We start from the raw sequence: 26,268 nt of genomic DNA on the forward strand, positions 1-26,268 counted from the left end.
CAGATTCAAGTTCTCCTGACTGAATATTCACAAAAGTCACAGGATTAAAGATAAAAAATCAATACATTAGTTCTGGAGATAATGTTTGTAAGCAATTCATGTATGTGATCTCTGACATCAAAAGTATATCAAAGGGCATCATGCCCACAATGTCATCGGGGTGGCCTAGCTGTAATGTATTTGATATGGCTCAGTAGTTTAGGGCAGAGATATAGCACGGCAAAATCCTATGAATTTTAGCCTGATAAAGTAGGTCCAAAGGCATGCTGACTGCACATTAGTTCACCAAATGTTATAACAATCAGTTCTGCTGGGCAGATAGACGGCAAATGAGTATATAATATAACTATGACAATACCCTTCAGCTGTGTTGAAAATAAACTGCGTGTGCATTTTTGACTGAACGCTTCCTTAAAAAATTGGGCTGACAGCTTGTCTCCATGACCTAGCAAACACGATGAAAAGCTGAGGAACCCTTCAAATTACATAGCCTAGTCTGGGGTTCAACCCTTATGCTGTGTGCTTTGTTGTTAGGAGTAGCACTGTTCTTTTTCCAGAGAAACCACCCTTGAAAGAAAATGGTTTTCAGAGACTTTCAAGAGCTTTCAAGAACTATAATGTCCTATATTTCCAGGGTTTCAATGACCACTAAGTTAATGTACAATCCGTCACATGAAATTTAATGGATACTAGTATATGAGTAGGTATTCTGATACATGATTGTAAACTTGATGTAGCTTATATGCTAGTCCAATATTTCAAACACAACGCAATATGATATTTAACATTGGGAACCTTGTAATTCAATGAGCCGTGTCCCACTCTCTTCCATATTGTGCAGTTCTCTCCGCATAACATGACACGTTCAGTTTAAACAGAACCTTAATATAGTATCTGAACACAACAGAAAACTATTAAAACATTAAGTATGAAGCACAATGTTTCTGGTGCTTGAACCAAGCACCACGTCTATCTCCACGCAAATTAAAATTTAAGAATAGATGCCTGGAGGTCTCATTTTTATAAACAACTACTTAAATTAGTACAGTCAACATCAGAATCACTGTCATTCTGATTTGTTATTTCCATATATATACATGTAAAAAACTCTTTGACACAATTTGTGGTTTCACTTGATAATCCCAGCAACATACATGACATACACATGGTACATGTATGTTTTGGTGAAAAATTTAATCGCTTATAAATGCTTAATGGCCTCACCTACAGTTTTAAGATTACTCCTGTTGCTAAGGCCACTGAAATTGGACCCCGATCTGGTGGACACTTTGACAGTGTACTGTGCTCCTGGTGTCAGAGCGGAGGACAAAGCAGGCACAGTGATGGTTTTCTCTGCTCCATTGTGAACCGTCTCTGCAGTAACACCTTTTATCCCTGATGACACGGGGGTTGATCCTTGTCCTCCATACAGCTGCACACGAAGCCCATCATACCTACCAGCTGACAGGGTAACTTTCACCTCAACACTGTTGGTAGTGATGGACAGAATCTCAACACCTGAGGGAGTAGCTGGAGCTGAAAGGACAACAGATTACGATGGAATCAGGATCTTCAGATCTGTCAACATAAATAGTGTGTTGACGTGATTTGTGGATGGTGCAGTGAATGATTCTATAGCTGTTATCTGTAGTGCTATTACATGTAGGTAGGCAACTAAGCACTGGATTTAAACCTCACATGGCACACTTAGCATGTGCAAAGCAATAGTCTGATGATCTCTATATAAAATGCAAGCATTCTTGTCTGGCAGCAGTCTATTACTTCCACGATGAGAAATGTGTCAGTGTAAAAAGTTTACAACCATCCTACATGCTGTCACAATTGTTATTCTTCTCTTCTTCTGGCTGACCATTCTTCTGATCTGCATGTTCATTACCATCAGCTCCTAGGAAAAACATATCTGTTCTTTCTTCTTGTTATCTGTTGAAATAACATAGCTCCGTTGTTCTCTACTACTTTTCTGGTTGACAGTTCTCTTGCTACATAGAGTGTCAGACTAAATGGCAGCCAGTCGGCTCAAATTAAATGAGACTGTCTGCAGCAATTAAAACATATCTGACTGGATTTAGCCATATAAAATGCTTTATGGACGCATGCTGATAAATTTGAAAAAGTGGCTGTGTTTTCTGAACTACACTGGGGTACTACTAGTAGTAATAAACCATGAAACAAAGCTATTTTTCATTTGTTTTCCATGAATTTCCAACAGTTTTATTTACACAGCCACTTCCATCAAAGTTTTCACTTCCATTTGATATTCGTTAAAGCCTGAAATTAGTGGCCCTGCATGTACATGTATGTTGCTACACTTTTGTTTACAGGCAATGCTTTCACACGGGGATGTCTGTGTGACATGTAGGCCACACACTTTACACTAACTATGCTTTATATTGGTGTGAAGGCTGCTTGATCAAAACTTAGAGCTACTCGTGTTCTACTCTCTCTAGAACTGTTCATGTGCCCAAACATGTTACAAATTCTGTCCCAGGAAGCATCAATCAGTGCATAATTGGGTTGTTTTCCCTCAGTCTGGAATATATATACGCATTGTCCAGGGCACCCATCTTGGAATAATCAGGGGCAAATATATCCGTGCTCTGTGATTGCTCAATATTTGCACACTGAATGGCAAGTCAGCATAGGGTGAGACAAAGGCTTAGATTTATTCAGTAAACATTTTTTCTTTTGCACAAAAACATTTGTTATTTTGTACTCACCATTTTGTCTGAAGTAAAATGTCTAAATCTGATCTCTTGTTTTAAAAATGTTTAAAAGTGGCTGAAGTGTACCTGACCACAAAATTATAATCAAAAACTCTCAATGTTTTTATAGTGTATGTGAGGTACATCATTTACTTTTTTGTAAATTTCAAAGTTTCCAAGGTGTTCCTGAGGTACACCTTCTAAGAGTTGATTTTTTCTCAAAGTTGCTGAGGTGTATGTCAGGTACATTATCTCATGCTCAAAAATTTCTTTCCCAAAAGTTTCTTAGGTAAACCATTCATTTTTTTTTTAACCTTTCAAAGTCTCTAAGGTGTACTTGAGGTGCATTTTCTACGTGTTGATTTTTTTTTCAAAGTTCTGGAGGTACAAGTGAGGTATAGGCATATGGCTGGGGTATACTTGAGGTACAGTACACCTCAGATAATACAGAAGGGGTGTACACCCTATATGCATCTCACACTAAGGAGTACATGAGGCGTATTCCCCATACATATCTCGTCTATACCTCACGCTGAGGTGTACACCTCATGTTTGTAAGGACTACACAGTCTGCATGGGCTACAAATTCACAACTGTTGGATGGAATATGGACATGTAGTCATAAACTATATACAGTAGTCTAGGACATTAACACGGCAGGTCAGATATGAGCTTTGGCACCTACTGTATTACATGTACAGTACTAAGTATTTTGGTAGCTGATATATCAGTCCATTTCAAACACAATGCAATATGCCTCTTTAACATTAAAAAAACAAGTACTTTATCTCAAAACAAATTCTTTTACAAGGACTTTTATAGCACTGATAACCTTTCAACAAAATTCAAGTAGCTTCAAGGCTTCAAAAACCAGTGGGAATGTTATAACTCAATGGGTCATGTTCGACTGTCTTCCAAACACTTCAGTTCTTATCTGCACCACATGACATGTTCAGACAGAATCATGATATAGTATTCAGAAAACTATTAATATAAATAGTATAAAGCACTCTACAATGTTACATGAAAATAGTGGACAAAATAAAACCAAATATCACATCTATATCCTTGCAAAAAGATTTAAGATTAGATGCTTAGGAATTTCACTTTTATAAACAACAATTTATATTGTTGTACAGTATACTCAGCATCAGAATCAGTCTCATTACGATATGTTATTTATATTGGTACATATAATTAACTCTCACACTATATTTAATTAGTGACATCATATGTTATATTTGGCAACATACATCACACATGTTTTGCGAATCTCTCACATAAACCATATGCCCTCACCTACAGTGTCAGGACTACTCTGGCCACTAAAAGCACTGAACTTGGACCCCAACCTGGTGGACACTTTGACCGTGTACTGTACTCCTGGTGTCAGAGCGGAGGACAAAGCAGACACAGTGATGGTTCTAATCGCTCCATTATTAACAGTCTGTGCAGTAACACCTTTTATCCCTGATGACACGGGGGTTGATCCTTGTCCTCTATACAGCTGCACACGAAGCCCATCATACCTACCAGCTGACAGGGTAACTTTCACCTCAACACTGTTGGTAGTGATGGACAGAATCTCAACACCTGAGGGAGTAGCTGGAGCTGAAAGGACAACAGATTACGCTGCAATCAGGATCTTCAGATCTGTCAACATAAATAGTGTGTTGTCGTGATTTGTGGATGGTGCAGTGAATGATTCTATAGCTGTTATCTGTAGTGCTATTACATGTAGGTAGGCAACTAAGCACTGGATTTAAACCTCACATGGCACACTTAGCATGTGCAAAGCAATAGTCTGATGATCTCTATATAAAATGCAAGCATTCTTGTCTGGCAGCAGTCTATTACTTCCACGATGAGAAATGTGTCAGTGTAAAAAGTTTACAAGCTATCCTACATGCTGTCACAATTGTTATTCTTCTCTTTTTCTGGCTGACCATTCTTCTGATCTGCATGTTCATTACCATCAGCTCCTAGGAAAAGCATATCTGTTCTTTCTTCTTGTTATCTGTTGAAATAACATAGCTCCGTTGTTCTCTACTACTTTTCTGGTTGACAGTTCTCTTGCTACATAGAGTGTCAGACTAAATGGCAGCCAGTCGGCTCAAATTAAATGAGACTGTCTGCAGCAATTAAAACATATCTGACTGGATTTAGCCATATAAAATGCTTTATGGACGCATGCTGATAAATTTGAAAAAGTGGCTGTGTTTTCTGAACTACACTGGGGTACTACTAGTAGTAATAAACCACAGACACAGCTATTTTTCATTTGTTTTCCATGAATTTCCAACAGTTTTATTTACACAGCCACTTCCATCAAAGTTTTCACTTCCATTTGATATTCGTTAAAGCCTGAAATTAGTGGCCCTGCATGTACATGTATGTTGCTACACTTTTGTTTACAGGCAATGCTTTCACACGGGGATGTCTGTGTGACATGTAGGCCACACACTTTACAATAACTATGCTTTATATTGGTGTGAAGGCTGCTTGATCAAAATTTAGAGCTACTCGTGTTCTACTCTCTTTAGAACTGTTCATGTGCCCAAACATGTTACAAATTCTGTCCCAGGAAGCATCAATCTGTGTATAATTGGGTTGTTTTCCCTCAGTCTGGAATATACATGCCCACTGTTCAGGGCACCCATCTTGGAATAATCAGGGGCAAATATATCTGTGCTCTGTGACTGCTCAATATTTGCACACTGAATGGCAAGTCAGCATAGGGTGAGACAAAGGCTTAGATTTATTCAGTAAACATTTTTTCTTTTGCACAAAAACATTTGTTATTTTGTACTCACCATTTTGTCTGAAGTAAAATGTCTAAATCTGATCTCTTGTTTTAAAAATGTTTAAAAGTGGCTGAGGTGTACCTGACCACAAAATTATAATCAAAAACTCTCAAAGTTTTTATAGTGTATGTGAGGTACATCATTTACTTTTTTGTAAATTTCAAAGTTTCCAAGGTGTTCCTGAGGTACACCTTCTAAGAGTTGATTTTTTCTCACAGTTGCTGAGGTGTATGTCAGGTACATTATCTCATGTTCAAAAATTTCTTTCCCAAAAGTTTCTTAGGTAAACCATTCATTTTTTTTTTAACCTTTCAAAGTCTCTAAGGTGTACTTGAGGTGCATTTTCTACGTGTTGATTTTTTTTTTCAAAGTTCCGGAGGTACAAGTGAGGTATAGGCATATGGCTGGGGTATACTTGAGGTACAGTACACCTCAGATAATACAGAAGGGGTGTACACCCCATATGCATCTCACATTAAGGAGTACATGAGGCGTATTCCCCACGCATATCTCGTCTATACCTCACGCTGAGGTGTACACCTCATGTCTGTAAGGACTACAGTCTGCATGGGCTACAAATTCATAACTGTTGGATGGAATATGGACATGTAGTCATAAACTATATACAGCATCTAGGAGATTAACACTGCAGGTCAGATATGAGCTTTGGCACCTACTGTACTACATGTACAGTACGAAGTATTTTGGTAGCTGATATATCAGTCCATTTCAAACACAATGCAATATGCCTCTTTAACATTAAAAAAACAAGTACTTTATCTCAAAACAAATTCTTTTACAAGGACAATTTATATTGTTGTACAGTATACTCAGCATCAGAATCGGTCTCATTACGATATGTTATTTCCATTGGTACATATAATTAACTCTCACACTATATTTAATTAGTGACATCATATGTTATATTTGGCAACATACATCACACATGTTTTGCGAATCGCTCAGATAAATCATATGCCCTCACCTACAGTGTCAGGACTACTCTGGCCACTAAAAGCACTGAACTTGGACCCCGACCTGGTGGACACTTTGACACTGTACTGTACTCCTGGTGTCAAAGAGGGGGATAATCCAGTCACAGTGATTGTTTTCTCTGCTCTATTGTGAACCGTCTCTGCAGTAAAACCTTTTATCCCTGATGACACGGGGGTTGATCCTTGTCCTGTATACAGCTGCACACGAAGCCCATCATACCTACCAGCTGACAGGGTAACTTTCACCTCAACACTGTTGGTGGTGATGAACAGAATCTCAACACCTGAGGGAGCAGCTGGAGCTGAAAGGACAACAGATTACGCTGCAATCAGGATCTTCAGATCTGCCAACATAAATAGTGTGTTGTCGTGATTTGTGGATGGTGCAGTGAATGATTCTATAGCTGTTATCTGTAGTGCTATTACATGTAGGTAGGCAACTAAGTACTGGACTTAAACCTCACATGGCACACTTAGCATGTGCAAAGCAATAGTCTGATGATCTCTATATAAAATGCAAGCATTCTTGTCTGGCAGCAGTCTATTACTTCCATGATGAGAAATGTGTCAGTGTAAAAAGTTTACAAGCCATCCTACATGCTGTCACAATTGTTATTCTTCTCTTCTTCTGGCTGACCATTCTTCTGATCTGCATGTTCATTACCATCAGCTCCTAGGAAAAACATATCTGTTCTTTCTTCTTGTTATCTGTTGAAATAACATAGCTCCGTTGTTCTCTACTACTTTTCTGGTTGACAGTTCTCTTGCTACATAGAGTGTCAGACTAAATGGCAGCCAGTCGGCTCAAATTAAATGAGACTGTCTGCAGCAATTAAAACATATCTGACTGGATTTAGCCATATAAAATGCTTTATGGACGCATGCTGATAAATTTGAAAAAGTGGCTGTGTTTTCTGAACTACACTGGGGTACTACTAGTAGTAATAAACCATGAAACAAAGCTATTTTTCATTTGTTTTCCATGAATTTCCAACAGTTTTATTTACACAGCCACTTCCATCAAAGTTTTCACTTCCATTTGATATTCGTTAAAGCCTGAAATTAGTGGCCCTGCATGTACATGTATGTTGCTACACTTTTGTTTACAGGCAATGCTTTCACACGGGGATGTCTGTGTGACATGTAGGCCACACACTTTACAATAACTATGCTTTATATTGGTGTGAAGGCTGCTTGATCAAAACTTAGAGCTACTCGTGTTCTACTCTCTCTAGAACTGTTCATGTGCCCAAACATGTTACAAATTCTGTCCCAGGAAGCATCAATCAGTGCATAATTGGGTTGTTTTCCCTCAGTCTGGAATATACATGCCCACTGTTCAGGGCACCCATCTTGGAATAATCAGGGGCAAATATATCCGTGCTCTGTGATTGCTCAATATTTGCACACTGAATGGCAAGTCAGCTTAGGGTGAGACAAAGGCTTAGATTTATTCAGTAAACATTTTTTCTTTTGCACAAAAACATCTGTTATTTTGTACTCACCATTTTGTCTGAAGTAAAATGTCTAAATCTGATCTCTTGTTTTAAAAATGTTTAAAAGTGGCTGAGGTGTACCTGATCACAAAATTATAATCAAAAACTCTCAATGTTTTTATAGTGTATGTGAGGTACATCATTTACTTTTTTGTAAATTTCAAAGTTTCCAAGGTGTTCCTGAGGTACACCTTCTAAGAGTTGATTTTTTCTCACAGTTGCTGAGGTATATGTCAGGTACATTATCTCATGTTCAAAAATTTCTTTCCCAAAAGTTTCTTTGGTAAACCATTCATTTTATTTTTAACCTTTCAAAGTCTCTAAGGTGTAATTGAGGTGCATTTTCTACGTGTTGATTTTTTTTTTCAACGTTCCGGAGGTACAAGTGAGGTACAGGCATATGGCTGGGGTATACTTGAGGTACAGTACACCTCAGATAATACAGAAGGGGTGTACACCCCATATACATCTCACACTAAGGAGTACATGAGGCGTATTCCCCACACATATCTCGTCTATACCTCACGCTGAGGTGTACACCTCATGTCTGTAAGGACTACACAGTCTGCATGGGCTACAAATTCATAACTGTTGGATGGAATATGGACATGTAGTCATAAACTATATACAGTAGTCTAGACATTAACACGGAAGGTCAAATATGAGCTTTGGCACCTACTGTACTAAATGTACAGTACGAAGTATTTTGGTAGCTGATATATCAGTCCATTTCAAACACAATGCAATGTGCCTCTTTAACATTAAAAAAACAAGTACTTTATCTCAAAACAAATTCTTTTACAAGGACTTTCACAGCACTGATAACCTTTCAACAAAATTCAAGTAGTTTCAAGGCTTCCAAAAACCAGTGGGAATCTTATAACTCAATGGGTCATGTTCGACTGTCTTCCAAACACTTCAGTTCTTATCTGCACCACATGACATGTTCAGACAGACTCATGATATAGTATTCAGAAAACCATTAAAATAAGAAGTATAAAGCACTCTACAATGTTACATGAAAATAGTGGATAAAACAAAACCAAATATCACATCTATATCCTTGCAAAAAGATTTAAGATTAGATGCTTAGGAATTTCACTTTTATAAACGACAATTTATATTGTTGTACAGTATACTCAGCATCAGAATCGGTCTCATTACGATATGTTATTTCCATTGGTACATATAATTAACTCTCACACTATATTTAATTAGTGACATCATATGTTATTTTTGGCAACATACATCACACATGTTTTGCGAATCGCTCAGATAAATCATATGCCCTCACCTACAGTGTCAGGACTACTCTGGCCACTAAAAGCACTGAACTTGGACCCCGACCTGGTGGACACTTTGACACTGTACTGTACTCCTGGTGTCAGAGAGGGGGATAATCCAGTCACAGTGATGGTTTTCTCTGTTCCATTGTGAACCGTCTCTGCAGTAACACCTTTTATCCCTGATGACACGGGGGTTGATCCTTGTCCTGTATACAGCTGCACACGAAGCCCATCATACCTACCAGCTGACAGGGTAACTTTCACCTGAACACTAATGGTAGTGATGGACTGAATTTCAACGCCAGAGGGAGTAGCTGGAGCTGAAAGGACAACAGATTACGCTGCAATCAGGATCTTCAGATCTGTCAACATAAATAGTGTGTTGACGTGATTTGTGGATGGTGCAGTGAATGATTCTATAGCTGTTATCTGTAGTGCTATTACATGTAGGTAGGCAACTAAGCACTGGATTTAAACCTCACATGGCACACTTAGCATGTGCAAAGCAATAGTCTGATGATCTCTATATAAAATGCAAGCATTCTTGTCTGGCAGCAGTCTATTACTTCCATGATGAGAAATGTGTCAGTGTAAAAAGTTTACAAGCCATCCTACATGCTGTCACAATTGTTATTCTTCTCTTCTTCTGGCTGACCATTCTTCTGATCTGCATGTTACAAATTCTGTCCCAGGAAGCATCAATCAGTGCATAATTGGGTTGTTTTCCCTCAGTCTGGAATATACATGCCCACTGTTCAGGGCACCCATCTTGGAATAATCAGGGGCAAATATATCTGTGCTCTGTGACTGCTCAATATTTGCACACTGAATGGCAAGTCAGCATAGGGTGAGACAAAGGCTTAGATTTATTCAGTAAACATTTTTTCTTTTGCACAAAAACATTTGTTATTTTGTACTCACCATTTTGTCTGAAGTAAAATGTCTAAATCTGATCTCTTGTTTTAAAAATGTTTAAAAGTGGCTGAGGTGTACCTGACCACAAAATTATAATCAAAAACTCTCAAAGTTTTTATAGTGTATGTGAGGTACATCATTTACTTTTTTGTAAATTTCAAAGTTTCCAAGGTGTTCCTGAGGTACACCTTCTAAGAGTTGATTTTTTCTCACAGTTGCTGAGGTGTATGTCAAGTACATTATCTCATGTTCAAAAATTTCTTTCCCAAAAGTTTCTTAGGTAAACCATTCATTTTTTTTTTAACCTTTCAAAGTCTCTAAGGTGTAATTGAGGTGCATTTTCTACGTGTTGATTTTTTTTTTCAAAGTTCCGGAGGTACAAGTGAGGTATAGGCATATGGCTGGGCTATACTTGAGGTACAGTACACCTCAGATAATACAGAAGGGGTGTACACCCCATATACATCTCACACTAAGGAGTACATGAGGCGTATTCCCCACACATATCTCGTCTATACCTCACGCTGAGGTGTACACCTCATGTTTGTAAGGACTACACAGTCTGCATGGGCTACAAATTCATAACTGTTGGATGGAATATGGACATGTAGTCATAAACTATATACAGTAGTCTAGACATTAACACGGAAGGTCAAATATGAGCTTTGGCACCTACTGTACTACATGTACAGTACGAAGTATTTTGGTAGCTGATATATCAGTCCATTTCAAACACAATGCAATGTGCCTCTTTAACATTAAAAAAACAAGTACTTTATCTCAAAACAAATTCTTTTACAAGGACTTTCACAGCACTGATAACCTTTCAACAAAATTCAAGTAGTTTCAAGGCTTCCAAAAACCAGTGGGAATCTTATAACTCAATGGGTCATGTTCGACTGTCTTCCAAACACTTCAGTTCTTATCTGCACCACATGACATGTTCAGACAGACTCATGATATAGTATTCAGAAAACCATTAAAATAAGAAGTATAAAGCACTCTACAATGTTACATGAAAATAGTGGATAAAACAAAACCAAATATCACATCTATATCCTTGCAAAAAGATTTAAGATTAGATGCTTAGGAATTTCACTTTTATAAACGACAATTTATATTGTTGTACAGTATACTCAGCATCAGAATCGGTCTCATTACGATATGTTATTTCCATTGGTACATATAATTAACTCTCACACTATATTTAATTAGTGACATCATATGTTATTTTTGGCAACATACATCACACATGTTTTGCGAATCGCTCAGATAAATCATATGCCCTCACCTACAGTGTCAGGACTACTCTGGCCACTAAAAGCACTGAACTTGGACCCCGACCTGGTGGACACTTTGACACTGTACTGTACTCCTGGTGTCAGAGAGGGGGATAATCCAGTCACAGTGATGGTTTTCTCTGTTCCATTGTGAACCGTCTCTGCAGTAACACCTTTTATCCCTGATGACACGGGGGTTGATCCTTGTCCTGTATACAGCTGCACACGAAGCCCATCATACCTACCAGCTGACAGGGTAACTTTCACCTGAACACTAATGGTAGTGATGGACTGAATTTCAACGCCAGAGGGAGTAGCTGGAGCTGAAAGGACAACAGATTACGCTGCAATCAGGATCTTCAGATCTGTCAACATAAATAGTGTGTTGACGTGATTTGTGGATGGTGCAGTGAATGATTCTATAGCTGTTATCTGTAGTGCTATTACATGTAGGTAGGCAACTAAGCACTGGATTTAAACCTCACATGGCACACTTAGCATGTGCAAAGCAATAGTCTGATGATCTCTATATAAAATGCAAGCATTCTTGTCTGGCAGCAGTCTATTACTTCCATGATGAGAAATGTGTCAGTGTAAAAAGTTTACAAGCCATCCTACATGCTGTCACAATTGTTATTCTTCTCTTCTTCTGGCTGACCATTCTTCTGATCTGCATGTTACAAATTCTGTCCCAGGAAGCATCAATCAGTGCATAATTGGGTTGTTTTCCCTCAGTCTGGAATATACATGCCCACTGTTCAGGGCACCCATCTTGGAATAATCAGGGGCAAATATATCTGTGCTCTGTGACTGCTCAATATTTGCACACTGAATGGCAAGTCAGCATAGGGTGAGACAAAGGCTTAGATTTATTCAGTAAACATTTTTTCTTTTGCACAAAAACATTTGTTATTTTGTACTCACCATTTTGTCTGAAGTAAAATGTCTAAATCTGATCTCTTGTTTTAAAAATGTTTAAAAGTGGCTGAGGTGTACCTGACCACAAAATTATAATCAAAAACTCTCAAAGTTTTTATAGTGTATGTGAGGTACATCATTTACTTTTTTGTAAATTTCAAAGTTTCCAAGGTGTTCCTGAGGTACACCTTCTAAGAGTTGATTTTTTCTCACAGTTGCTGAGGTGTATGTCAAGTACATTATCTCATGTTCAAAAATTTCTTTCCCAAAAGTTTCTTAGGTAAACCATTCATTTTTTTTTTAACCTTTCAAAGTCTCTAAGGTGTAATTGAGGTGCATTTTCTACGTGTTGATTTTTTTTTTCAAAGTTCCGGAGGTACAAGTGAGGTATAGGCATATGGCTGGGCTATACTTGAGGTACAGTACACCTCAGATAATACAGAAGGGGTGTACACCCCATATACATCTCACACTAAGGAGTACATGAGGCGTATTCCCCACACATATCTCGTCTATACCTCACGCTGAGGTGTACACCTCATGTTTGTAAGGACTACACAGTCTGCATGGGCTACAAATTCATAACTGTTGGATGGAATATGGGCATGTAGTCATAAACTATATACAGTAGTCTAGGAGATTAACACTGCAGGTCAAATATGAGCTTTGGCACGTACTGTACTACATGTCCAGTACGAAGTATTTTGGTAGCTGATATATCATTCCATTTCAAACACAATGCAATATGCCTCTTTAACATTAAAAAAACAAGTACTTTATCTCAAAACAAATTCTTTTACAAGGACTTTCACAGCACTGATAACCTTTCAACAAAATTCAAGTAGTTTCAAGGCTTCCAAAAATCAGTGGGAATCTTATAACTCAATGGGTCATGTTCGACTGTCTTCCAAACACTTCAGTTCTTATCTGCACCACATGACATGTTCAGACAGAATCATGATATAGTATTCAGAAAACTATTAATATAAGAAGTATAAAGCACTCTACAATGTTACATGAAAATAGTGGATAAAACAAAACCAAATATCACATCTATATCCTTGCAGATTAAGACTAATAAAGATTAGATACTTGGGAATTTCACTTTTATAAACGACAATTTATATTGTTGTACAGTATACTCAGCATCAGAATCGGTCTCATTACGATATGTTATTTCCATATGTACATATAATTAACTCTCACACTATATTTAATTAGTGGCTTCACTTGTTATTTTTGGCAACATGCATCACACATGTTTTGCAAATCTCTCAGATGAACCATATACCCTCACCTACAGTTTCAGGACTACTCTGGCCACTAAAAACACTGAACTTGGACCCCGACCTGGTGGACACTTTGACACTGTACTGTACTCCTGGTGTCAGAGAGGGGGAAAAACCAGACACAGTGATGGTTTTCTGGTCTCCATTATTAACCGTCTCTGCAGTAACATTCTTTATCCATGATGACACGGGGGTTGATCCTTGTCCTCCATACAGCTGCACACGAAGCCCATCATACCTACCAGCTGACAGGGTAACTTTTACCTCAACACTGTTGGTAGTGATGGACAGAATCTCAACACCTGAGGGAGCAGCTGGAGCTGAAAGGACAACAGATTACGCTGCTATCAGGATCTTCAGATCTGTCAACATAAATAGTGTGTTGTCGTGATTTGTGGATGGTGCAGTGAATGATTCTATAGCTGTTATCTGTAGTGCTATTACATGTAGGTAGGCAACTAAGCACTGGATTTAAACCTCACATGGCACACTTAGCATGTGCAAAGCAATAGTCTGATGATCTCTATATAAAATGCAAGCATTCTTGTCTGGCAGCAGTCTATTACTTCCATGATGAGAAATGTGTCAGTGTAAAAAGTTTACAAGCCATCCTACATGCTGTCACAATTGTTATTCTTCTCTTCTTCTGGCTGACCATTCTTCTGATCTGCATGTTACAAATTCTGTCCCAGGAAGCATCAATCAGTGCATAATTGGGTTGTTTTCCCTCAGTCTGGAATATACATGCCCACTGTTCAGGGCACCCATCTTGGAATAATCAGGGGCAAATATATCTGTGCTCTGTGACTGCTCAATATTTGCACACTGAATGGCAAGTCAGCATAGGGTGAGACAAAGGCTTAGATTTATTCAGTAAACATTTTTTCTTTTGCACAAAAACATTTGTTATTTTGTACTCACCATTTTGTCTGAAGTAAAATGTCTAAATCTGATCTCTTGTTTTAAAAATGTTTAAAAGTGGCTGAGGTGTACCTGACCACAAAATTATAATCAAAAACTCTCAAAGTTTTTATAGTGTATGTGAGGTACATCATTTACTTTTTTGTAAATTTCAAAGTTTCCAAGGTGTTCCTGAGGTACACCTTCTAAGAGTTGATTTTTTCTCACAGTTGCTGAGGTGTATGTCAGGTACATTATCTCATGTTCAAAAATTTCTTTCCCAAAAGTTTCTTAGGTAAACCATTCATTTTTTTTTTAACCTTTCAAAGTCTCTAAGGTGTACTTGAGGTGCATTTTCTACGTGTTGATTTTTTTTTTCAACGTTCCGGAGGTACAAGTGAGGTACAGGCATATGGCTGGGGTATACTTGAGGTACAGTACACCTCAGATAATACAGAAGGGGTGTACACCCCATATACATCTCACACTAAGGAGTACATGAGGCGTATTCCCCACACATATCTCGTCTATACCTCACGCTGAGGTGTACACCTCATGTCTGTAAGGACTACACAGTCTGCATGGGCTACAAATTCATAACTGTTGGATGGAATATGGACATGTAGTCATAAACTATATACAGTAGTCTAGACATTAACACGGAAGGTCAAATATGAGCTTTGGCACCTACTGTACTAAATGTACAGTACGAAGTATTTTGGTAGCTGATATATCAGTCCATTTCAAACACAATGCAATGTGCCTCTTTAACATTAAAAAAACAAGTACTTTATCTCAAAACAAATTCTTTTACAAGGACTTTCACAGCACTGATAACCTTTCAACAAAATTCAAGTAGTTTCAAGGCTTCCAAAAACCAGTGGGAATCTTATAACTCAATGGGTCATGTTCGACTGTCTTCCAAACACTTCAGTTCTTATCTGCACCACATGACATGTTCAGACAGACTCATGATATAGTATTCAGAAAACCATTAAAATAAGAAGTATAAAGCACTCTACAATGTTACATGAAAATAGTGGATAAAACAAAACCAAATATCACATCTATATCCTTGCAAAAAGATTTAAGATTAGATGCTTAGGAATTTCACTTTTATAAACAACAATTTATATTGTTGTACAGTATACTCAGCATCAGAATCGGTCTCATTACGATATGTTATTTCCATTGGTACATATAATTAACTCTCACACTATATTTAATTAGTGACATCATATGTTATTTTTGGCAACATACATCACACATGTTTTGCGAATCGCTCAGATAAATCATATGCCCTCACCTACAGTGTCAGGACTACTCTGGCCACTAAAAGCACTGAACTTGGACCCCGACCTGGTGGACACTTTGACACTGTACTGTACTCCTGGTGTCAGAGAGGGGGATAATCCAGTCACAGTGATGGTTTTCTCTGTTCCATTGTGAACCGTCTCTGCAGTAACACCTTTTATCCCTGATGACACGGGGGTTGATCCTTGTCCTGTATACAGCTGCACACGAAGCCCATCATACCTACCAGCTGACAGGGTAACTTTCACCTGAACACTAATGGTAGTGATGGACTGAATTTCAACGCCAGAGGGAGTAGCTGGAGCTGAAAGGACAACAGATTACGCTGCAATCAGGATCTTCAGATCTGTCAACATAAATAGTGTGTTGACGTGATTTGTGGATGGTGCAGTGAATGATTCTATAGCTGTTATCTGTAGTGCTATTACATGTAGGTAGGCAACTAAGCACTGGATTTAAACCTCACATGGCACACTTAGCATGTGCAAAGCAATAGTCTGATGATCTCTATATAAAATGCAAGCATTCTTGTCTGGCAGCAGTCTATTACTTCCATGATGAGAAATGTGTCAGTGTAAAAAGTTTACAAGCCATCCTACATGCTGTCACAATTGTTATTCTTCTCTTCTTCTGGCTGACCATTCTTCTGATCTGCATGTTACAAATTCTGTCCCAGGAAGCATCAATCAGTGCATAATTGGGTTGTTTTCCCTCAGTCTGGAATATACATGCCCACTGTTCAGGGCACCCATCTTGGAATAATCAGGGGCAAATATATCTGTGCTCTGTGACTGCTCAATATTTGCACACTGAATGGCAAGTCAGCATAGGGTGAGACAAAGGCTTAGATTTATTCAGTAAACATTTTTTCTTTTGCACAAAAACATTTGTTATTTTGTACTCACCATTTTGTCTGAAGTAAAATGTCTAAATCTGATCTCTTGTTTTAAAAATGTTTAAAAGTGGCTGAGGTGTACCTGACCACAAAATTATAATCAAAAACTCTCAAAGTTTTTATAGTGTATGTGAGGTACATCATTTACTTTTTTGTAAATTTCAAAGTTTCCAAGGTGTTCCTGAGGTACACCTTCTAAGAGTTGATTTTTTCTCACAGTTGCTGAGGTGTATGTCAAGTACATTATCTCATGTTCAAAAATTTCTTTCCCAAAAGTTTCTTAGGTAAACCATTCATTTTTTTTTTAACCTTTCAAAGTCTCTAAGGTGTAATTGAGGTGCATTTTCTACGTGTTGATTTTTTTTTTCAAAGTTCCGGAGGTACAAGTGAGGTATAGGCATATGGCTGGGCTATACTTGAGGTACAGTACACCTCAGATAATACAGAAGGGGTGTACACCCCATATACATCTCACACTAAGGAGTACATGAGGCGTATTCCCCACACATATCTCGTCTATACCTCACGCTGAGGTGTACACCTCATGTTTGTAAGGACTACACAGTCTGCATGGGCTACAAATTCATAACTGTTGGATGGAATATGGACATGTAGTCATAAACTATATACAGTAGTCTAGACATTAACACGGAAGGTCAAATATGAGCTTTGGCACCTACTGTACTACATGTACAGTACGAAGTATTTTGGTAGCTGATATATCAGTCCATTTCAAACACAATGCAATGTGCCTCTTTAACATTAAAAAAACAAGTACTTTATCTCAAAACAAATTCTTTTACAAGGACTTTCACAGCACTGATAACCTTTCAACAAAATTCAAGTAGTTTCAAGGCTTCCAAAAACCAGTGGGAATCTTATAACTCAATGGGTCATGTTCGACTGTCTTCCAAACACTTCAGTTCTTATCTGCACCACATGACATGTTCAGACAGACTCATGATATAGTATTCAGAAAACCATTAAAATAAGAAGTATAAAGCACTCTACAATGTTACATGAAAATAGTGGATAAAACAAAACCAAATATCACATCTATATCCTTGCAAAAAGATTTAAGATTAGATGCTTAGGAATTTCACTTTTATAAACGACAATTTATATTGTTGTACAGTATACTCAGCATCAGAATCGGTCTCATTACGATATGTTATTTCCATTGGTACATATAATTAACTCTCACACTATATTTAATTAGTGACATCATATGTTATTTTTGGCAACATACATCACACATGTTTTGCGAATCGCTCAGATAAATCATATGCCCTCACCTACAGTGTCAGGACTACTCTGGCCACTAAAAGCACTGAACTTGGACCCCGACCTGGTGGACACTTTGACACTGTACTGTACTCCTGGTGTCAGAGAGGGGGATAATCCAGTCACAGTGATGGTTTTCTCTGTTCCATTGTGAACCGTCTCTGCAGTAACACCTTTTATCCCTGATGACACGGGGGTTGATCCTTGTCCTGTATACAGCTGCACACGAAGCCCATCATACCTACCAGCTGACAGGGTAACTTTCACCTGAACACTAATGGTAGTGATGGACTGAATTTCAACGCCAGAGGGAGTAGCTGGAGCTGAAAGGACAACAGATTACGCTGCAATCAGGATCTTCAGATCTGTCAACATAAATAGTGTGTTGACGTGATTTGTGGATGGTGCAGTGAATGATTCTATAGCTGTTATCTGTAGTGCTATTACATGTAGGTAGGCAACTAAGCACTGGATTTAAACCTCACATGGCACACTTAGCATGTGCAAAGCAATAGTCTGATGATCTCTATATAAAATGCAAGCATTCTTGTCTGGCAGCAGTCTATTACTTCCATGATGAGAAATGTGTCAGTGTAAAAAGTTTACAAGCCATCCTACATGCTGTCACAATTGTTATTCTTCTCTTCTTCTGGCTGACCATTCTTCTGATCTGCATGTTACAAATTCTGTCCCAGGAAGCATCAATCAGTGCATAATTGGGTTGTTTTCCCTCAGTCTGGAATATACATGCCCACTGTTCAGGGCACCCATCTTGGAATAATCAGGGGCAAATATATCTGTGCTCTGTGACTGCTCAATATTTGCACACTGAATGGCAAGTCAGCATAGGGTGAGACAAAGGCTTAGATTTATTCAGTAAACATTTTTTCTTTTGCACAAAAACATTTGTTATTTTGTACTCACCATTTTGTCTGAAGTAAAATGTCTAAATCTGATCTCTTGTTTTAAAAATGTTTAAAAGTGGCTGAGGTGTACCTGACCACAAAATTATAATCAAAAACTCTCAAAGTTTTTATAGTGTATGTGAGGTACATCATTTACTTTTTTGTAAATTTCAAAGTTTCCAAGGTGTTCCTGAGGTACACCTTCTAAGAGTTGATTTTTTCTCACAGTTGCTGAGGTGTATGTCAAGTACATTATCTCATGTTCAAAAATTTCTTTCCCAAAAGTTTCTTAGGTAAACCATTCATTTTTTTTTTAACCTTTCAAAGTCTCTAAGGTGTAATTGAGGTGCATTTTCTACGTGTTGATTTTTTTTTTCAAAGTTCCGGAGGTACAAGTGAGGTATAGGCATATGGCTGGGCTATACTTGAGGTACAGTACACCTCAGATAATACAGAAGGGGTGTACACCCCATATACATCTCACACTAAGGAGTACATGAGGCGTATTCCCCACACATATCTCGTCTATACCTCACGCTGAGGTGTACACCTCATGTTTGTAAGGACTACACAGTCTGCATGGGCTACAAATTCATAACTGTTGGATGGAATATGGGCATGTAGTCATAAACTATATACAGTAGTCTAGGAGATTAACACTGCAGGTCAAATATGAGCTTTGGCACGTACTGTACTACATGTCCAGTACGAAGTATTTTGGTAGCTGATATATCATTCCATTTCAAACACAATGCAATATGCCTCTTTAACATTAAAAAAACAAGTACTTTATCTCAAAACAAATTCTTTTACAAGGACTTTCACAGCACTGATAACCTTTCAACAAAATTCAAGTAGTTTCAAGGCTTCCAAAAATCAGTGGGAATCTTATAACTCAATGGGTCATGTTCGACTGTCTTCCAAACACTTCAGTTCTTATCTGCACCACATGACATGTTCAGACAGAATCATGATATAGTATTCAGAAAACTATTAATATAAGAAGTATAAAGCACTCTACAATGTTACATGAAAATAGTGGATAAAACAAAACCAAATATCACATCTATATCCTTGCAGATTAAGACTAATAAAGATTAGATACTTGGGAATTTCACTTTTATAAACGACAATTTATATTGTTGTACAGTATACTCAGCATCAGAATCGGTCTCATTACGATATGTTATTTCCATATGTACATATAATTAACTCTCACACTATATTTAATTAGTGGCTTCACTTGTTATTTTTGGCAACATGCATCACACATGTTTTGCAAATCTCTCAGATGAACCATATACCCTCACCTACAGTTTCAGGACTACTCTGGCCACTAAAAACACTGAACTTGGACCCCGACCTGGTGGACACTTTGACACTGTACTGTACTCCTGGTGTCAGAGAGGGGGAAAAACCAGACACAGTGATGGTTTTCTGGTCTCCATTATTAACCGTCTCTGCAGTAACATTCTTTATCCATGATGACACGGGGGTTGATCCTTGTCCTCCATACAGCTGCACACGAAGCCCATCATACCTACCAGCTGACAGGGTAACTTTTACCTCAACACTGTTGGTAGTGATGGACAGAATCTCAACACCTGAGGGAGCAGCTGGAGCTGAAAGGACAACAGATTACGCTGCTATCAGGATCTTCAGATCTGTCAACATAAATAGTGTGTTGTCGTGATTTGTGGATGGTGCAGTGAATGATTCTATAGCTGTTATCTGTAGTGCTATTACATGTAGGTAGGCAACTAAGCACTGGATTTAAACCTCACATGGCACACTTAGCATGTGCAAAGCAATAGTCTGATGATCTCTATATAAAATGCAAGCATTCTTGTCTGGCAGCAGTCTATTACTTCCATGATGAGAAATGTGTCAGTGTAAAAAGTTTACAAGCCATCCTACATGCTGTCACAATTGTTATTCTTCTCTTCTTCTGGCTGACCATTCTTCTGATCTGCATGTTACAAATTCTGTCCCAGGAAGCATCAATCAGTGCATAATTGGGTTGTTTTCCCTCAGTCTGGAATATACATGCCCACTGTTCAGGGCACCCATCTTGGAATAATCAGGGGCAAATATATCTGTGCTCTGTGACTGCTCAATATTTGCACACTGAATGGCAAGTCAGCATAGGGTGAGACAAAGGCTTAGATTTATTCAGTAAACATTTTTTCTTTTGCACAAAAACATTTGTTATTTTGTACTCACCATTTTGTCTGAAGTAAAATGTCTAAATCTGATCTCTTGTTTTAAAAATGTTTAAAAGTGGCTGAGGTGTACCTGACCACAAAATTATAATCAAAAACTCTCAAAGTTTTTATAGTGTATGTGAGGTACATCATTTACTTTTTTGTAAATTTCAAAGTTTCCAAGGTGTTCCTGAGGTACACCTTCTAAGAGTTGATTTTTTCTCACAGTTGCTGAGGTGTATGTCAGGTACATTATCTCATGTTCAAAAATTTCTTTCCCAAAAGTTTCTTAGGTAAACCATTCATTTTTTTTTTAACCTTTCAAAGTCTCTAAGGTGTAATTGAGGTGCATTTTCTACGTGTTGATTTTTTTTTTCAAAGTTCCGGAGGTACAAGTGAGGTATAGGCATATGGCTGGGCTATACTTGAGGTACAGTACACCTCAGATAATACAGAAGGGGTGTACACCCCATATACATCTCACACTAAGGAGTACATGAGGCGTATTCCCCACACATATCTCGTCTATACCTCACGCTGAGGTGTACACCTCATGTTTGTAAGGACTACACAGTCTGCATGGGCTACAAATTCATAACTGTTGGATGGAATATGGGCATGTAGTCATAAACTATATACAGTAGTCTAGGAGATTAACACTGCAGGTCAAATATGAGCTTTGGCACGTACTGTACTACATGTCCAGTACGAAGTATTTTGGTAGCTGATATATCATTCCATTTCAAACACAATGCAATATGCCTCTTTAACATTAAAAAAACAAGTACTTTATCTCAAAACAAATTCTTTTACAAGGACTTTCACAGCACTGATAACCTTTCAACAAAATTCAAGTAGTTTCAAGGCTTCCAAAAACCAGTGGGAATCTTATAACTCAATGGGTCATGTTCGACTGTCTTCCAAACACTTCAGTTCTTATCTGCACCACATGACATGTTCAGACAGAATCATGATATAGTATTCAGAAAACTATTAATATAAGAAGTATAAAGCACTCTACAATGTTACATGAAAATAGTGGATAAAACAAAACCAAATATCACATCTATATCCTTGCAGATTAAGACTAATAAAGATTAGATACTTGGGAATTTCACTTTTATAAACGACAATTTATATTGTTGTACAGTATACTCAGCATCAGAATCGGTCTCATTACGATATGTTATTTCCATATGTACATATAATTAACTCTCACACTATATTTAATTAGTGGCTTCACTTGTTATTTTTGGCAACATGCATCACACATGTTTTGCAAATCTCTCAGATGAACCATATACCCTCACCTACAGTTTCAGGACTACTCTGGCCAATAAAAACACTGAACTTGGACCCCGACCTGGTGGACACTTTGACACTGTACTGTACTCCTGGTGTCAGAGAGGGGGAAAAACCAGACACAGTGATGGTTTTCTGGTCTCCATTATTAACCGTCTCTGCAGTAACATTCTTTATCCATGATGACACGGGGGTTGATCCTTGTCCTCCATACAGCTGCACACGAAGCCCATCATACCTACCAGCTGACAGGGTAACTTTCACCTCAACACTGTTGGTAGTGATGGACAGAATCTCAACACCTGAGGGAGCAGCTGGAGCTGAAAGGACAACAGATTACGCTGCAATCAGGATCTTCAGATCTGTCAACATAAATAGTGTGTTGTCGTGATTTGTGGATGGTGCAGTTAAGGATTCCATCACCTGTCACTGTATTGGTATTGAGACAAATATATTTCCTTCTCTAATATAAGTGTCTTCTTGTTCATATAATGCTTAATATATGTAGTAAACATGCAGATTTTTCTGGAATTAAATAGCAAACAGTGGATAAGTAAAATATCAAACAGATAGGGAATGTAAATATGTTGTAATTGTTGTTGTTGTAGTAAAGGATTGCTATGTGGATTAATTAATATTTTGCGATGTTAATTACACAGCTAAAATTGAAATACAAAGTAAGGATAACTTGTTACCTATCAGTTTAACTTGTCGGACACAGTCTCTGTGTATTTCTCACCCTGAACTGGTAGGAGATGCCATTTCAAATGTGCATGGTACATGCAGCGGCCATGTTTATTTCGCTATAACTCCCTAATAAATAGGTTTGTTTTATTTGAAGATCTACCCATGTTATAGATCACAAAGAGATATAGTAGGAAACAAGTTTTTATTATTACGAGTCCACACCTTGACTTATCAGCAATGACCTGATCATGGACTGGAATATAGCCACCTGACGTAGTGATGAGAAAAAGCCAGTAAAAAGGTGAGCTAGCTAGTTTTGCTATCCCGTTTCTCGACAATGTTTATTATTGTCAGTGGAAACGTAAAATTTTAACTGCGTTCCTGAACAACCAGAGATGATGTATTAAGTTCTCACCAAAACCTCCACTCATATTATAAATTAGCAATTCGTGTTGCCTAAATTATCACGACTAAGTTCTGTTATAACTATACACTGTATTTCACATCACTTGACTTCCTCAGAAAAACATGCACCGAAAATATTCGTGTTTGGTACATGTAGGTTATAGTTTTGCATTTACCTAATTATTGCAAAAACAGTGAAAACGCGATCTGCATAATATGATTATATGCAAATTAGTAACTACATGTACGCCAAGAACTAGACCACTTGTGAATAATTTTTTCATTGCGAAAGAACAAACAAGCTTCGGTGTCGAATCTTGTTATAATTAAAACGCAGCATTTGTTATAATTTAGATGAGTTTATTTGTGAATGTTGGTCTGTGTAGCAAAATCCTACACGAATGATGGTCGGATCCTACGCCCATCCTACATGGATGATACAAACATCTTGATTGTATGATCGGCGTATATGTGAACATTTTGCACCCTTTTGTCGTATTTTGTCATATTACACCCTTCCAATGCAGATCCGTGCCAGATATATCGTTAGCATCGAGCAGTACCGTACGCTGAAATGAGAACAGCTCACATACAGTTTGCACCTTTTTATTGCTCTGCGATCTACAAAAAGAGTGAGCTGGTGCATGGCCGTTGTGATTTTTATACGATCACTAAGATGATAATGGTGTAACAGTATTAAAGGTATCATGAAACATGCAATGCATGTAGATAAAAACACCAAATTTGGTAGTGCACAAGAGCTTGCTTGTAGAGGAAGCATGGATGCAAAACTTCACCTCAGTATACATGTATACAGAGGTTTTAAGATAACAATGTTGTCCTTCACATAAGTACACCTGGCAACCATAGTCTATTGGTTAAAAGCACTTGTCTTTCCGGACTTAGCTAGGAAACGTGGGATGTGGGTTTACACCCAGTCACAGATAGGGAATTTATAAATTATCCTCATTCTCACTGGTTGTGTGGCCTTAGAGACAATAAGTAGTCGAAAATGCTGGTGCGGCCATTTGCGAAATCTGAACTTCATTGAGGACCACTTGTCTTCCAGCAATATGATGTGCATATCTGTACGTCATGTGTGGGGAAACTTGTCAATATCTTGGAATAGCTTGTCTTACCACAGGTGCTTTTCTCTGCTAAAAAAAAAATTGACTGCCATCCGGCCATCATCAAAAGTATTTTTTGTGGGAGCTGCGGGGTAACCCAACCAACCCCACAAAAAAGGTCCTAGATAAATAGACAAAATCTGATAGACAGTGATTCTAGTATTCTAGTAAAATTTCAGCTCAATGCAGGAAAAATAAGAGTATAGTTGTACATAGAATATACATTAACCAATTCATTTTTTTTTTGTAACTGACTGTAATTAGTAGGCATGCCAGTCATCATCAATGGAACATTTTGTTGTCACTGTAGTTCAGATCTATATAAAAACCTGAGCTTACTACATGTACAGTGTACCTGTGCTTGTAGTACCTACTAACATTTTCAGTAATTATCACACACGTATAAAGTATCTCTCTCATGTCTTTGTGCTTTATATGTATGAAATGCCACTCTGAACATCTACCTTAACATTGAATAGACAGAAAGACTGAAAATCCTAGGTTGAATTTGGGTACAATTTGTTAAATAACATGCATTAATGAAAATACTCTTTAAATGCTCCATTCTCCAAATGTTAGAAACTGTTACATAAAGATCAGATAAGTATACTACTATTATTGTAGAAGTATTACTTTCATTTGATATAACTTGTTTGATGCATATGTCATGTGTGTGACATATGTTCCTGATGGAGCCTACATGGACTTTGTACACGCAAGTTAAAAAGAAGCAAAAAAGTCAAAATGACAACAGCGGTGAATTTTGAGCTGGCTTTGGTAAAAATATAGGAAATATAGGAAGTTTCCATCAAATACAGAAAAATATAAAAGGGTCTGGAAAATATAAGAAATGTAGAAACACTCTGAGGCCTGACACTGTGGTTAGAAACTTTATACATGTAGCTCATCTAACACAAATGACGGGAATCGAGAAACAGATCATTTTAATCAACTAACAAACAAAAGTTCAGGTTAACACAACATACCTTACATGTACCCCCGAACAAAATCTTTTCTGTGAAATGTGTAAAAGAATACCAGCAGCACTGTGGTAAGTATAACCTTAGGGGAATCTTCATGGGTGTTGACAATAGGTATGTGGTTACCGTGGCAACCAACGAAATGAACAAATGTCAAAGAGTGAGTGAGTGCTTGGGGTTTAACGTCGTACTCAACAATTTTTCAGTCATATGACGACGAAGGAATCATTAGGGTGCATGCATGTGTAATGTGCCTCCTTGTTGCAGGACGGATTTCCACTGCTCTTTTATTTAGTGCTGCTTCACTGAGACGACTTACCGAAGGCAAGTAAGCCGCCCCGCCCAAGCCATTATACTGATACGGGTCAACCAGTCGTTGCACTATCCCCTTCATGCTGAACGCCAAGCGAGGAAGTTACAACTTCCTCTTTTAAAGTCTTAGGTGTGACTCGATCAAGGATTGATCCTGGATCTACCGGTCCCGAAGCAGACGCTCTACCAACTTTGCTATCCGGGCCGGTCAAATGTCAAAGAGTCGTGACATATCATTACATCTGTA

The 26,268-nt window shown here is 38.0% G+C and overlaps 1 protein-coding gene across 1 annotated transcript; it reads right to left on the reverse strand.

Annotated features, from left to right (window-relative positions):
- Window positions 1-1,201: 1,201 nt before the first annotated feature.
- Window positions 1,202-23,361, reverse strand: LOC135478534 (mucin-2-like). The gene is made up of 11 exons (XM_064758633.1): window positions 23,358-23,361; window positions 22,519-22,830; window positions 20,315-20,626; window positions 18,111-18,422; window positions 15,913-16,224; window positions 13,715-14,026; window positions 11,511-11,822; window positions 9,313-9,624; window positions 6,513-6,824; window positions 4,023-4,334; window positions 1,202-1,536 (listed from the first exon to the last, which is right to left on the reverse strand). The coding sequence occupies exons 1-11, from the start codon at window positions 23,359-23,361 to the stop codon at window positions 1,202-1,204; spliced, it is 3,147 nt and encodes a 1,048-aa protein (XP_064614703.1).
- Window positions 23,362-26,268: the final 2,907 nt, after the last annotated feature.

This window comes from Liolophura sinensis, chromosome 1 (genome assembly GCF_032854445.1).
Source record: "Liolophura sinensis isolate JHLJ2023 chromosome 1, CUHK_Ljap_v2, whole genome shotgun sequence".
Lineage (NCBI taxonomy): Eukaryota > Metazoa > Mollusca > Polyplacophora > Chitonida > Chitonidae > Liolophura > Liolophura sinensis.

Bases quoted from the DNA above. Each gene is read 5' to 3' on its own strand.
- LOC135478534 (XM_064758633.1), bottom strand. The intron at 6,825-9,312 runs GTGAGGGCATAT...TTGTCCTTTCAG, and splicing joins GAGTAGTCCTGACACTGTAG to CTCCAGCTGCTCCCTCAGGT. The intron at 1,537-4,022 runs GTGAGGGCATAT...TTGTCCTTTCAG, and splicing joins GAGTAGTCCTGACACTGTAG to CTCCAGCTACTCCCTCAGGT.